The following is a 15,375-nucleotide window of genomic DNA, read 5'->3' as shown; positions in this document are numbered from 1 at the left end:
ATAAGAAGATGGACATATTAATTACCCTGATTTGATTAGTACACATTACATACTGTGCTGAAATATCACTTTGTACCTTATAAATTTGTGCAATGATTACATATTAATCAAGTTTTCAATGTTTAAGTATATAGAATGCTAACTACCTGATTCAGTCATCATACAGTGCATTCATTTATCAAATTATCACACTGTATCCCATAAATAGGTATCACTAAAAAAACAAAAATTCCACAATAGAGTCATAGTGGCATTATACAGGTACAACTCTTGATTCTACAGAAATATAAATACATAATAATCATAAAACTATAAATAATTAAAAAATAAAACCATTCTGCAGTATGAGCAGAATAATATACTAAATATTCACTCTATTTAAAACACACACACACAATGTGCAGGCAGGAAGGTATATGTAGCCTTGTGAGTTCAACACCAGCCAGGGTTAATAGTGAGACCCTGTCTCTAAAATCAAAACTAAAGTGTAAAAAACCCACAATGTATTGTATGTAACACAGGACATATGCGTATCAGGTGAAGCATGATTATTTTAATACCCATTATATTCTCCAGTGTAGAAAAGCACAGGCTCAGAATTCCAAAGCTCCTCTTTTCTCTCTCTTTCCATACTCAGAAACTCATTTAAGTAATGAATGCCAAGTGGAGGTAACTATATATCACTTTATTATTTTGTAGTATAACTTTAATTTCTACTCTCCTTTCACTGCTTCACCCACCCATTGGTATATTTAACAAATTACTTTTTTCTCTATTTTAAGAAATATGAAAAGGCAATAATGATACTGGCTACTTTATTGATGGAATATATATCAGTCTTCAAATGTATGATCTTCCTCAATTACAATTAGGAATTTGTACACAGCAAAAGCCATACTTGTTCTTAGAAATATATTAGACACAACTAATCTATTTTGACTATGCACAAGAAAGCACATCCTAAGATCTTTGAGTTTCAATTTCACAACCTAAATTCTTAAATTAGAAAAATTAACATGAATGTCATATAGGCTTTGCAATGGGTTGAATAATGGCCCCCAAATAGTTCTACATCCTAATCTGCCAGTATGAGTATAATCTTAACCTTACACAGCAAAAGTGACTGCAATTTGATTAAGGATTTTTAAATGGAGAGATCACCCTGGACTCTCTGGCTGGGCCCTACATGTAACCATATATCCCTATTAGAGGAAGAAAGGAGGAGATTTGATCCAGAGGGAAAAGTAATATGACAAAACAAGTTTGATCACGTACTTAGTGGCTTGAGGATGGGAAGAGAGTCAAGTAACCAATGAATGCTAGGAATACAATTCTAGACACTGGAAAGGCAAGGAAGTCTATTTCCCTAGAGGCTGTAAAGGGAGAACAGCCCTACTGATACTTAAGCTTCACCCCAGTAAAACTGATTTAGGATGTTGGCCTCCAGACGCTAAGAAAAATATACGTGCTGTTTTAAGTCACTAAGTTTGCAATTAATTTTACAGCATCCACAGAAAACAAATACAGGTTAACAGAGCTCTTTTCATTCCTCTATTTATTTCTAGAGTAGGCATAGTCCCAACCAAACATGAACTTCAATTGCAGTACTGGAAGAAAGCACCAGTCTTGCAAGACATTGGTGTAGAATCTGCTCTTCTGTTATTACTGCTGACATGAACACGTTACCCAGTGTTATACCTACTACTTGTAAAGAAGAAAGGTCAAGAAGTACAAAGGAGAGAGAGATCTGAAGTACCACTGGGCAGTTATCCCAGGCTAAAAGTGCTCTCTCTTCTCCAATTTTGAACTGCACCTTTGAGTTAATGTCCAACAGTTTCAAATTCCCTCTTTAGAGTCATACAGTCATTCCCTCATTGCAGACTCCAATCAGACATGTGAATTTACAGAAATTCCCAGAGTTTTAGATTCCTTCTTTCAAAAAAAAAGAGATAATAATAATTATAACAATAACACCTACCTCAGAGGATTGTTGTATGGATTAAATGATTAGATGAACAAAAATATTTTGTAGAAGTACTAACACATAGAAAAGACTCAATAAATTAACCATCATGATCATTATAATTATATTACTAATCATTATTTACATTTTTGTCTTGTTTTCCCTATCAAGCTTTAATCAGTAATTAGTACATTTATTATCATTGATTTTTTAAAAGTCATTTTGAAACTGAATTGCTTTTCTCTGGAAACTTATGTAACATCTTTATAAGTCACTTCCAAAACTTTAAAGTATTAGGATTTCTATACACACACATGTACATCTATGTTAGCCTGGCTGACTATCACAGGTGCAGAGACTTTATTTGATCATGACAAAAAGCTATATAATATCAGTGAGGCTCTTCAAAACATAAATAAACTTAATGTATAGAACACTCAAAAACCATTTTCAGTCTATGATTTTTGGTACTGGGGTTTGAACTCAGGGCCTCACACTTATTTGGGCAGTGCTCTACCACTTGAGCCACACCTAAAGCACTTTTTGTTCTGATTATTCTAGAGATAGCATCTTATTTTTCTCCTGAGCTGGCCTAGACCACAATCATTCTACTTTACACTTCCTGCTCTCACAGGGATGACAGGCCTCGGGGTATTGCTTGAGATGAGGTCTTATGAATTTTTTGAGTGGACTGGCTTACAACCATGATCCTCTGCATTACAGTGCCCAGTGCTCAGCCCCCAGCACTTAGATAGGGTCTCGCACTTTTTTTTTCTTGTCTAGTCTTCATCCACGATCTAATAGCTGGAACTACAGGTGTGAGCTGCCAGTGCTGGCCAGTCTTCTTGTTCTACACATTCTCCTTCACCATCTAGTTTTTAACTCTCATCTTCTTCTAACCATTTGAAACTTCTTATAACTTCCAAAAAGTTCCAGGTTTCCCTCCTCTTTGGACTTAGCACATGTAAATATTTTTATTAACTGAAACTTTCTAGAATCTCCTCACTCTTTTTTGTACATATTTCCACTAAAGTATTTGCATACCAATGTGGTAACTATTGCATATGATTCTTCCTTACTAGTCTATAAACAACTTGAGAATAGGAATCTTGTTTCATGTTTCTTTGTATCTTTACTTTTAGCAATCTAGAACAAAATAGGTCTTCAATAAAAATATGTTAAATGAATGACTGCATAAACACAATATTATGCTGAAATGGTAAATATCAAGATATTTAGTTTAAGAAATCAAAAATCTAGATTACTTAATTGCTAAAACTAAAGAAGTCTCATTAAATTTATTAGCCTTCAAACTTACCTGCATGTATCATTTGCAGTGCATGAGATGGGATACCTAATAAGCTTGAAAAATGATCCTTGAGGTGTCTAAACATGGTATCAACTTTAAAAGAAATGATAATTTCCTGGCCCACAGGAATAAGTACAACTTTCACTGTTAATAAAAAACAGAAAAGAAATAAAATCATAGTCAAATACAAAGGTCAGCGATGTACACTCCACAAAAAGATGCAGAATTATGAGCCAACTTTTAATCATATGGAGTATACACTCCACCGCACCCCAGTGACATAGAAAGAGAACTAATCAACAGTGAGTCACAAACCCTTGTCTTGAAAGTTAATTCATATTTTCATAATTTGTTTATTAACATTTAATGTCTGGCATATATTTATTCAGATGTAAGAATAGAAACATTTCAGAAAACCAAGCATTTTTGTGTAATAAATACAGGAAAGGGCGACTTTGAGATAGAAAGGGTACCTCAGAACTCAGAAATGCACTATAAATAATTTTCAGAAAAATGGGCATGATATGACTAACTCCCCACTATTAAATACTTTTCACATTGTGTAGCTGACTCTGCTCTACAAAATAAGAAACCAAAATGTGATGTTTACATGTTAATTATAAAAACTAGCACCATCAAATGATTGTCTGTTCAAAATTATAGGAAGGAAATATAGCATTTAAAACTAATTAATATGGAGTAAATTTTTCTCTTTTACATTTATAGACCGTAAATATTAAAGAGAGCATATACTAATAAAGATGGAGTAAAGGATACATATTATAAACCAAAAATTTTTGTATATTTCTAGATGCTGGACATGACATTTTCATAAAGCCATATGAGACATTTATGATTAATCCCATGACAAATTTTAATTTTGCATTAGTAATATTAAGGTTCTTTAAGCTTGTTAAAAGTTTTTATGAGTCTATATATACAAAAGGAATAAATTCAGATGTTAGACAGTAAATCATCAATAAGCTATTTTAATTGTTTCATGGGTACAAAAAGATGTGATTAGTCTATTTAAAAACTTTCATAATACTGACTTTGTAGGTTTTGAGAAACGGGGGGTAGGCTAAGAGATTTGTGAAGTTCAGAATGTACAGGAACAAAACAACATTTTTTAAAAATTACCATGTGTTCATTATAAGTTACAATATTAGGGAATTAGAAAAATATCCAAACATGGAACCCAAATTTGCATTGAATTATGAAATTGAGCAGCACTTGGTTCTGTCAGATATAATAGCTTTTCTCTCCTTCTTCCTTTCCATTCTTTATTTGTGTGGGCATACCACACACATAGTAAACTACTTGAAATGCTACAAATTAAGCTACTGTTATTATTATTGTTAAATGATTTTTAAATTTTTTTCCTTTATTGTTGTGCTAGGTGGGAGTACATTGTGTCATTTACACTGGTTCTTACCATGTACCAAATATATCATACATAAATTCACCCCCTATAGCATTCCCCTTTATGGCATATGTTCTTCACCCTATAAATGGAAACTTTCAAAACTCATGGGCAAGTACAAAAAAAAAGCAGTGAGTTAATGGTTTTCTATGTAACCACCTTAATTGCTGTCCCTCCTGACATCAAGAATTTAATTGTAACTCCTATGTGCCATCAACATTGTTCTGTGCATATCTTTAAAACTCACCAATAATGAAAGACAATAATGATTTTTTCCCAAGGATAAATATGTTTAACATTAAGCAGACTATAGAAATATGTAAAAACAATGTGACAGGTGAAATGAACACTGAATATGAAACTAGGAACTCTGGATTCAAGTTCCTATCCCACCTCTCACTAGCTATGTACAACAATTAATTCTAAATCGGCAGGTGAAAGAATTCCAATTATACTCAAGAATTTGTCCACCATTTTCCAAGGTGCCTAAATACTTTTAAAACCTACTTTATTTGAAAATATAAACAAATATGAATTTCAAATGTAACGACGTTCATTTATTGAGGAAGAATAGATATTGCAGAAGGAAAGCTCTCACACCAAGTAAAGAGATTCAAGGGGTATAACTATGGCAGTTTGGTTGATAAGAGAAAGTATCAGATATTTAAAATAAATCTTCACTATACAAACAAGAAAAAGCAACTATTCTTTGTCACAAGGAAATGAAATACCCTATCTTCTCTAGGTAATACCTGTTGCCAAACTCTCTCTTGTTGATGTTTGCAAAGACTCCTTTATAGACTTAATTTTATCCAGAAATACCAGATTGCCATCACTTGGAATGTGCTCCTCTGGCTTCCCTGCATGCTGCATTTTACCATGTTCCAGAGTCTGTAAGACTTCTTCAGCTTCTTCAGGGAACACAACTTCTTCTGTGAGTTGTTCTTCATCATTTGATTCTGATCTTGATGTGCTGCACTCACTTTGCTCAAGTGTTTCATGGCTCTCACTGAACTGATCTAGCTCAGATTCATGCTCATCGGTTATTGTATCTGACTCTTGTTCTGAAGGAGCTGGAACATTGACGGTGTTATAAGCATCATCACTTTCTTCTGATGAGTCAAACTGGTCATCTTGATCAGACATTTTCCTTAATTAAGAAAAATGAATGCATTTACTATATATACGAGAGTTTCTGCCCCAAGTATCAACTTTGTTGTTGATATAAAGTGATTTTCATAGTATACAACTGAGGCAGGATAGATAAAGAGAAAGGAAAATTATATTATTTTTAATAACTACTGAAAGGACCACACTCAGACATTGAAATGAGGAGTAAAAACTGAAAAGCCAGAGAGCTAGCCCCCCTCACATCTCCTTTTAGACGTTAAGTTACAAGAACAGGAAGACATAAAGGTACTATTTGCATCTGCCTCCCTCTGAAAAATTAAGAAGCCGCAAGTTTCCTTGAATATATTGAGGAACAACAGAAAGATGAAAGGCCAGCCTAGCAAAAGGAAGTCCTAAAATATCTGTCATCCCTGTGTTTTAGGTTGCCTAAATCCCATCTCCATGTTTTAAAATAATAAACAGCACCCATCTTGGGCGTCCAGATCCACAGTTTAGGAACTACTAGACAACATGAAAATGTGTATTCCCCAGCTCAGAAAGTACAAAGATTATAGATAAGAATCATCATTTTTAGTCTTTACTCCCATTGCCTGCCTGGGAAGCAGAAAATGTTTCTCCCTCCATGACTTCTACCTACTTTATACTTTTATACTAAAATAAATCCTTGCTAAAACTTTCACCTGTAAGACTCCTTGCTGTTAAATACCTTGAAATGTTTTCTGTGCTTGTGGATCTCAAATACCTGTGATTTTTGCCTGTAAACAAAATCTGAGGGAACCCATTCCTCTGGTAATATAATGTTGCTCGTTATTTTCTTAGATGTTGATTATCTTACGAATAACAGGCATCAAGTTAAACACATTGATGAATTTTTAATTAGAAAACACAGAAATTAAAAATAATATAAACAAGAACCTCAAAACAAGAATTATGAGAGCAATATTCTGTGAAGAATATTAGGTATAGCAGGAATGTATCTCAACACAATAAAGGCCATATATGAAAAACCCGTAGCTAAGATACTCAACACTGAAAATCGGAAAGCTTTTCCACTAGGATCAGGAGCAAGTCAAAGATGCCCACTCTTCCATCCAACACAGTCTTGGAAGTTCAGATGAAAGCAATTACACAAGAAAAAGAAATAAAAGACATCCACATAGGAAAAGGAAAGTGAAAATTTCTGCACTTGCCTAGTATGTTCAAGGCCCTAAGTATAACCACCAGCACCACAAGTAAAAAAAGAAAAAAGAAATTTGACCAAGCTTTGCCCCAGAGGAAGATATTGTGGTTATTGTAGTAGAATAGAAAAATTTGATCTCTTTTGTAGAAGAAGACACTACCTCTATCTTCCAAGGCAATTCACCATACAAAAACCCTTGCAAAGACCGTCTAGAACAAACCTGTCAGTACCTCTCAAGCAGAAATGCAAGAAACCATGAAGAATTGTCATCGAAGAAGAATGTCAGCCAGCATCTTGTGGTTATTCTCATTGTTATCCAATAAAGATATCAGTTTCAGAGGAGCAACTTCAGTGCCTCTCACACAGTCAGCAGGAGCCATGCTTGTTCCTATATGCTCTGGATATTTTTCATGTTCCATTCTACCCAGTGCAGGTAAGTTCTCACTGAATGTCTTTCAACACTTAAAAGCACTCCCTGACTAGTCACCTGAAGAGGAAGTTATCTCTTTATCTAACTTAAGGGGAAAGCAATTGAACCAAGGCTGCACAGTAGATCTCACTATGCTTGAGACAATAAATTTCATGAATAATTTATGTCCAACCAAGTAAGGTTTACTATGAAGTCATCCTTAATTCTTTCCTTTCTCTCACCCATTACTCAGTCAATCAAAAAGCCCAGTCATTACTGACTTGGAAAACTTCATCTTAGTCTGCTTGTCTCCATCATCCTCTCGTATTTCAGCAATACTACTACAACTGCCTCTTAGTTGGTCGCTTTCATTCTATTCATGAAACTCCTACCCCAAACAAAAATCCATTGCCATTTTTTACAGTGCTAGGAATTAAACCCAGAGCCTCTCATGAGTTTTACCACTGAGCTACATCCCAGGCACCATGGAAATATTTTTTTAAGTATATCAGAGCATGCCCCCTCACACTTAAATACCTTTAGAATGAAATGCTTTCCAGAATCAAAGCTAGACTACTTCACATGGTCTTCAAGGTCATTTAGGACCTTGCCTCTGCCTACCTTTCTGACTTTATCTGTAGCCATCCCCGGTCTTACTATGTGTAAGTTGATTTCCACCTTAGGGATTTTGTCTTTTCTATTTTCAGTGTCAAAAGATCGCTACAAATCTGTATAACTAACTCCTTCTAAACTTCCATGTCTCTGTTCAAATGCAACTTCTCTTGGGAGACTGGCTAATCACACCCTACTCACTCCCAAATTGTTCCTTTTATAGATCTTTTTTATTGAAAGTCAAAGCTTATTCATGCACATCATTCCCTAGTAGAATAATGGTTTCATGAGAGGAGAAATATTTTCTGCCTTACCAATGCTGCTCTTCTATATCCAGAAACAGGCCTGATACTTAGTATGTACTCAAAAACTCCTAACTTTGATATATGAATAGGTAAATGTAGCAAACAATTAATTAATTGAGTAAGAGGAGGAAAACACTGTCCACACATATGCCAATAATCAATGCATATTCCTGATTTTTTTAAATGAGCTAAAAACCAAAGTTCCTTTTTTTGACTAAGGGTGTAAACTTACAAAAATATCATATTTAATTAAACACTAGAAGTAGTCTCATTAATATTAGGAACAAAAGGAAAGTGCTTGTTATAATTGTTATTGAAGACCATTTAAAGGTGAAGGAAATGAGTTATGAATATTTAAAGACAGTGACAAAATTTTATCATTTATATACTTCCTTTTCAAGTTGAAATATCAAAATTGATATGAATTTCCACTATTAAAGAAAAACTCAGAAATTAAAAAATAGGATGTATTGGCCCACTCTCTCCACCAGTGCTACCACCTTAAAAAAAAAAAAAAAAAAAAAAAAACTTTGGCCACAAGCTGAATTCATTCATTTTTTTTCAACAAATTTTTGTTGGACACCTATTCATTACTGTGTCTAGGGACACAAAAGTAAACAAACAGATTTAAAAAAAAATCCCTGCAGTGATCAAACTTACATTCTAGAAAGGAAGAAACCACTAAATCAATAAAACCCATATGCTGGGTCAGATACAGATAAATGCTAGGAAAATAATAAAGTAAAGAAAGTGGCTAAAAGATATCACACGTCTAGGAAGGGTATGTCAGAGCAGACTGCAGGGGTTTTACTTAAGCAAATGTGATGGAGAAAGAATGCCTCAATGGAAAGATGAAATTTGAACAAGAGGCTAAACTGAGAAAAAAAAGAAAAGCAAGGCATGAGGACAAGTGGGAAAAAATTAAAAGAAAATAGTAAGCAATAGTTAATTCATCTTGTGTGGCTGGAGAGAAGTGAGCTGGGAGAAGAATAGTAGAACTTGAAGTCAGAGAGGAGGATGAGCACTGGACTACACAGGGCCTGGAAGACCACTTTGAAGACTGGCTTTGACTCTGAGGAACTCTAGAAGGTTTTGAGGGAGGAAACAATGATTTACCGACAGTTAAGCAGACTCTCTCAGTCTGCTGGGTTGTCAAAAAGATTAGGGGAAGCAAAGGAGATTATGGGGAGCAAAATCTGACAGATAATTAGGAGTCTGTTAGAATCTGTTATAGCAACCCAGACATGAGGCAAAATGGACCAGAGAGATAGTGGAGAGATGATGACAAGAAGTGATCAGATTCAGGATACATTTGCAAAATAGAAATGAAGAGACTTTTGGTAATGAACTTGCTATAGAATATGAGATAAAAGGAGGAATCAAGGATGCAGCTAATATTTTTAGACTGAGCAACTGGAAGGATAGAGTTCCATTTACAGAAATGAAGACTTCAAATAAAGCAGGTTTAGGGTATTGGTGGAAGTTAGATCACACTGAACGTGAGATGCCTGTGGAAAGTCAATGTAGGGGTTGTAGTTTAGCGTTCTGAGAAGAATCTGGCCTGGAAATGGAAACAGAATAGTCAGAAGTCTACACACAGATGAAGTATAAACCCATGAGACATGTCACATCAATGCAAATAACACCCACAAAACGCAAGGCAGTTCCTTTGATGGCTACTGGATAAATCAACACCCCTCCACCTCCTTTTGTCAATGCAACTGCCTCTATTTCTTAGTTGCTGTGGTTTGTGATGCTGATATTCACCTCTCCCCTAGGTGAGCTTTTAAATGAAAAGATTTAAAAGATTGTTACTTAAATATTGTTATTTAAAGATTGTTACTTTCCATGCAAGATATCTACTCTTAAGGAATACGGTACTGATCACAAGTCTTAGTAACATGTGTTGTTTTTTGATGTATGGTGGTGCCTAAGGTTCACAGAGGTCCTTAATTAATGATATGGATAAGTGATCTAAATATTACATTAAGTATTTGAGCTGTTTGTTGTTTTTAGAGAGGGTAGCTAGCAATTGTTTTATAATAATTAGCAGTAATAAGAACTATTCAACCAAAAATTAAGAAACTCATGATTTTATGAGTCAGAAAATGGGAAGAACATGGATACATCCAGTAGAGTGATCTCAGTTTTGCTTTCCTAAAGTGGGCTTTGCTCTGGAGCCAGGCTGCCTGTGTTTGAATCCCAGCTTAGCAACTTCTTCCCATTAAGAGAAGTGATCTGTCATGGGCCACGAGTGTCCCAACATGTTCTTGCTGGATATGACAAAGATGCAAGAGCATGACCATTGTTTACACAGCTCATTTCTGGGGCTGTATTTGCAACATGAACCTATGAATGTTGAGATAGTATCTTCCCTAAACAATTAGGTTTCTTTTGGTTTATTATAAAAGTGGTAAAATCACATGAGTTGTCTCTATGTAGGCTCACTGCTGTGGTCTGAATGTGGTCTGAGTGTGTCCCCCAAGGGGCCAGCATTGGGAGCTTGGTCCTCAGTGTGGCAATGCTGAGACCTTTAAGAAGTGGAGCCTAGTGGGAGGTCAGTGAGGTGTTATCCTTAGCAGGTATTAAAATAGCTCTCTAAGGGACTCTGCACTAGTTCTCAGAGGCAGTCAGTTATTAGAAAAGAGTCCTTCCCATGCTCTGGCCTGGTCTGATGAAGTGATTGTCCCTACCTTCACATGCTCCTGCCATTATAGATGCCCCTGACATGAGGTGACACAGCCAGAAGTGCCCTTGAAAGACTGGCACCCTGCTGTTTGGTCTTTCAGTCTTCAAAACTGTGAGCTAAATAAACCTCTTCTTTCTAAGTTACTCAACAGCAGGTATTTCATTATAGTAATAGAAAACAGACTAACATATTCACTATTCACCATGTGACCTTGGCAGGATTGCGGGGACACAGGAAATTGGTACAAACGTGAATCACTGGCTACTTCTTTTGCCACAAGTCTTTTGTCTTTGATCCAGCACTGAAGAAATGGTGACAGGAAAACTTTCACTTGCAAATAGATCAAAATACCAAACTCCTCATAATTCCTGATACTTACTATGCGACTTTGAAATACAGAGGTGTCTTAACCTCTCTAAACCTCATTTGCCTTCCTTGTGAAATAGGAAATTAATAGTTTTAACACTAAGGGTTTTTTAAGAATTAAATGAAATGTATATAAGGTACTTAGCAAACAGTTCCTGACACACTATGAGCACTTAATAAACTCTAGCTAACTACTAATAAACGATTTCTAAAATTTCCAAAATGGCTAGTGATAATTACTAATGCTGCCTCAGAGGTATTAGATAATTATCATTTTTCTCAGTAGAAAAAATACTTTCAAAATAAAGCATATTAGCAATATAACATTGTACTGAATTGTTTGAACTTCATACATAGTTGTTGTGTTATTGTGTTCATTTTACAGATAAAGAAATTAGCACAGAGAGATGAAGTAATTTGGTCAGTATGACTGGGATACAAATGCAGGAAACCTGGATTCATGCAGTTAAGCCCTACAATGTACTGCATTTCAGCATGGGAGTCCTTGGGGACCAAGGAAAAACAGAAAAGGGGTGCTAGTGATTAAGGAAAGAACTAGGAACTACTAATCATCCCCTAGACAAGCAAACTAAGTTTTAAGGATGCCTCATGGTACCTTAGTGATGGTCAGTAACAGAAATTAAATGATAATTTTACAATCAGAGATTGTTGGATTTTAAGTGAGAAACATGAAAATGATTTAAAATTAAGCAGAAAATATTCAACGGGATTTTTTTCTTACTTATCTAGGATAAGCAGCTAATTATACTGGTTCCTGATACTCCTTACCTATATTAACACTCCACTTGTATACATAAATATATATAAATGCTCACTGCAGCAGATATTAAATATAAATGACAAAGTATATATTACAATGTAAAATATTGTAAAATTCTAGCCTTAACAGGTAGCAACATCATCTTAACTATAACAATTTTAAAGCTTTTTAAAATTAATGTGTAAAAATTTTATTGCTTATTATATCATGTTAAGAGAACAATATGTGCTTATAAGAAAAAATAATAAACCTAATATAACAAAAAAGGATAAAATAAAAAGTAAAAATATCCTCTTATTGGTTTCAGACCCTGATTTTATTTCTTAAAATTAAGCAATGTTAACAGTTTTATCTTTCCAGAAATTATCTAGAATGAAGTTAGATAATGTTTGTGTCTGTTTCTTTATGCTTGCATCACATATCTTTGGGTTACCTATCCATGATATTTCTGAGTATATTTGAACTTTAATGCCTTAAACTTTAACAACTTTTTTTTACTTAATACACCCTAACATTCCTTAACATTTATTTCTATATAAAACATGATTCTACCTCATTTTCTCAACAGATTAATTCTAATTTCATCACCGGGTTAATATACATTATATTCAGCTGTTGCCTCATTGATAGACATTTAAGCTGTCTTCAGCTTCTTATTATTAAAAATAGTAAACGAATGTGCTGTACATACACCTCTGTCTACACATATGAGTCTACTTTGTTCCTATAATTAGAAAGAATAAATCAAATGGCATTCAGATCTTAATTCTGATAAATTCCATCAATTGCTTTCTAAAACAGCAGCACCATGTTACAAACCCAGGACATTTTCTTATATCCTTATATTGTATTATGAGTCTTAATTAAACATCCTTCTATTGTGTGCTGCAATTACATTTGCCATTATGCATTTGATATTATATTGTCCTTCATTATATTGAAGTTTTACATTAGTAGATAGCAAAATTTATCTACGCTTGTGAGTTTCCAAATTTCATGATATGCTTAGAAACTCTTTGTCACAATGAAACATAAATACATAAAAAAATGAGGCAGGTTTACAAATATGGATAGAAAATGATCCCAAGATATACAGTGTTGATGAATGGATTAAGAAAATGTGGTATCTATACACAATGGAATTTTATGCAGCCATGAAGAAGAACGAAATGTTATCATTCGCTGGTAAATGGATGGAATTGGAGAACATCATTCTGAGTGAGGTTAGCCTGGCTCAAAAGACCAAAAATCGTATGTTCTCCCTCATATGTGGACATTAGATCAAGGGCAAACACAACAAGGGGATTGGACTATGAGCACATGATAAAAGCGAGAGCACACAAGGGAGGGGTGAGGATAGGTAAGACACCTAAAAAACTAGCTAGCATTTGTTGCCCTTAACGCAGAGAAACTAAAGCAGATACCTTAAAAGCAACTGAGGCCAATAGGAAAAGGGGAACAGGTACTAGAGAAAAGGTGAGATCAAAAAGAATTAACCTAGAAGGTAACACCCACGCACAGGAAATCAATGTGAGTCAATGCCCTGTATAGCTATCCTTATCTCAACCAGCAAAAACCCTTGTTCCTTCCTATTATTGCTTATACTCTCTCTACAACAAAATTAGAAATAAGGGCAAAATAGTTTCTGCTGGGTATTGAGGGGGATGGAGAGGGAGGGGGCAGAGTGGGTGGTAAGGGAGGGGGTGGGGGCAGGGGGGAGAAATGATCCAAGCCTTGTATGCACATATGAATAATAAAAGAAAAAGGAAAAAAAAGAAATTACAACCCCTCTACTGTCCAGATGTGCCAAGCCAGAGCAAAATAACAAGAGGAAGGTTGCCTTTGATGTATGAGCCTGTGCTATAAGGAAACTTCAGTAATGACTAAATTATTAAAACTGTCCATTCTAAAAAAAAAAAAAGATATACAGTGTTAACTATAAAATCAAAGCAAAGAGCAGTATGTACAATATCACAGGTACAACCTCATATTTGTATATGCATAGGACACCTCTGAAAGGTGAGCTGGTGGTGGGGAGGGGATTGGGTAGAAGAAAGATTTTCATAGTTTGTTCTTTTTCATCGTTCGAACTTTAAATGATTAATGTATTATCCTTTCAAATGTTTTAATCTTATTGTTTAAAAATAAAAAAGCAGTCCCTGTTATGATTACATACCAAAAAAACTCCCCGTTTTCATATATTATGCATGTTTTCCTTTTTTACCGTTTAAAACTTGAAACATCAAAAGACTAGAGTAAGTTATAAACAGAGCTTCATTTTTGCCTTCTACCAAACAGGCCTGTTGAATTTTTTTAAGTTTGTGAAGAGGCGGAAGACCATGAGGGGAGGGCAAGAGCCTGCCTGGAGAAAAAAGTCTGGAGGCCCTGAGTTTACTAAAGATTGAAAATGGTCGCCACAGAAGGATTCGTTTGCTGACTACAGATCTGGGTACAAGCACGTCTCTTCTATGGCGTTACAGGGATAAGCCAGGGCGACTGAGGTGATACACACCTCCTAGCTTGACAGCGGTAACTTCCGAATCCCAAATCAGAGAGGAGGAGCTAGAAAAGAAGCCAGGAAGGATGAGATGTTTTACAAGGTGTTTAAAATCAAGGAGGCGCATTCCTGGCGGCCAGGAGAGGGCAGCCAGAACCTATCCTCCTACCTAAAAAAGCAGCTACTCCGGACCGAGCTGTTTCTTCAGTTCTTGCAAGCAGCATCGGTTCTTGATGGTTGCACTGTTGTTGACCGTATCCTAGCAACGGGCCTGGCTCCACCTCCTCCCGCCAGGCACCTGTCCGCTGCTCCAAGGAGGAACCAGAGGCCAGGGTTGTAAACTGGATCCCAAAGTGACCCGTTGCTGAGCTCTCTCTCCAAGAGACCTTTCTACACTTTTGAAAGGGCACATTCCATCTGCGCGGTGGCTAACGGCTCTAATACCAACAACCAGCGTGTGGGAAAGGAGGTAGAGGCCAACCCACGCAAAAGTTAGAGAGAGCCTACCGAGTCAGGCGTGGCGGCGTTGCCTGTCATCTCTCTAAACTGAGAGGCCATAGGTAGGAAGATGGGTAGGATTGCCCTCAGAGGCCAGCCCAGGCAAAAACCAAGACCCTATCTGAAAAAAATAACACAAAAGCAAAACAAATTGGAGCTGTGGCTCATGTCATATAGAATGCCTGCCTAGCAAATGTGAGGTTCTGGGTTCA

General features: G+C 35.7%; 1 protein-coding gene across 1 annotated transcript in view; it reads right to left on the bottom strand.

Moving 5' to 3' along the window:
* The window catches only part of Iqub (IQ motif and ubiquitin domain containing), a 77,141-nt gene extending 62,079 nt beyond the window's left edge, over positions 1-15,062 (bottom strand). Inside the window, exons 1-3 of the mRNA XM_074055393.1 lie at positions 14,835-15,062; positions 5,448-5,845; positions 3,282-3,416 (exon numbers count right to left, since the gene is read on the bottom strand). Coding sequence (XP_073911494.1) covers positions 3,282-3,416; positions 5,448-5,841 — 529 coding nt within the window. The 5' untranslated portion in view covers positions 5,842-5,845; positions 14,835-15,062. The remainder of the gene's footprint in view (positions 1-3,281; positions 3,417-5,447; positions 5,846-14,834) is intronic.
* Between the last annotated feature and the right edge of the window lie 313 nt (positions 15,063-15,375).

This window comes from Castor canadensis, chromosome 2 (genome assembly GCF_047511655.1).
Source record: "Castor canadensis chromosome 2, mCasCan1.hap1v2, whole genome shotgun sequence".
In the NCBI taxonomy this organism is placed as follows: domain Eukaryota; kingdom Metazoa; phylum Chordata; class Mammalia; order Rodentia; family Castoridae; genus Castor; species Castor canadensis.
Note: the sequence above shows the minus strand (reverse complement) of the source record. Positions and strands in the feature narration are given on the sequence as shown.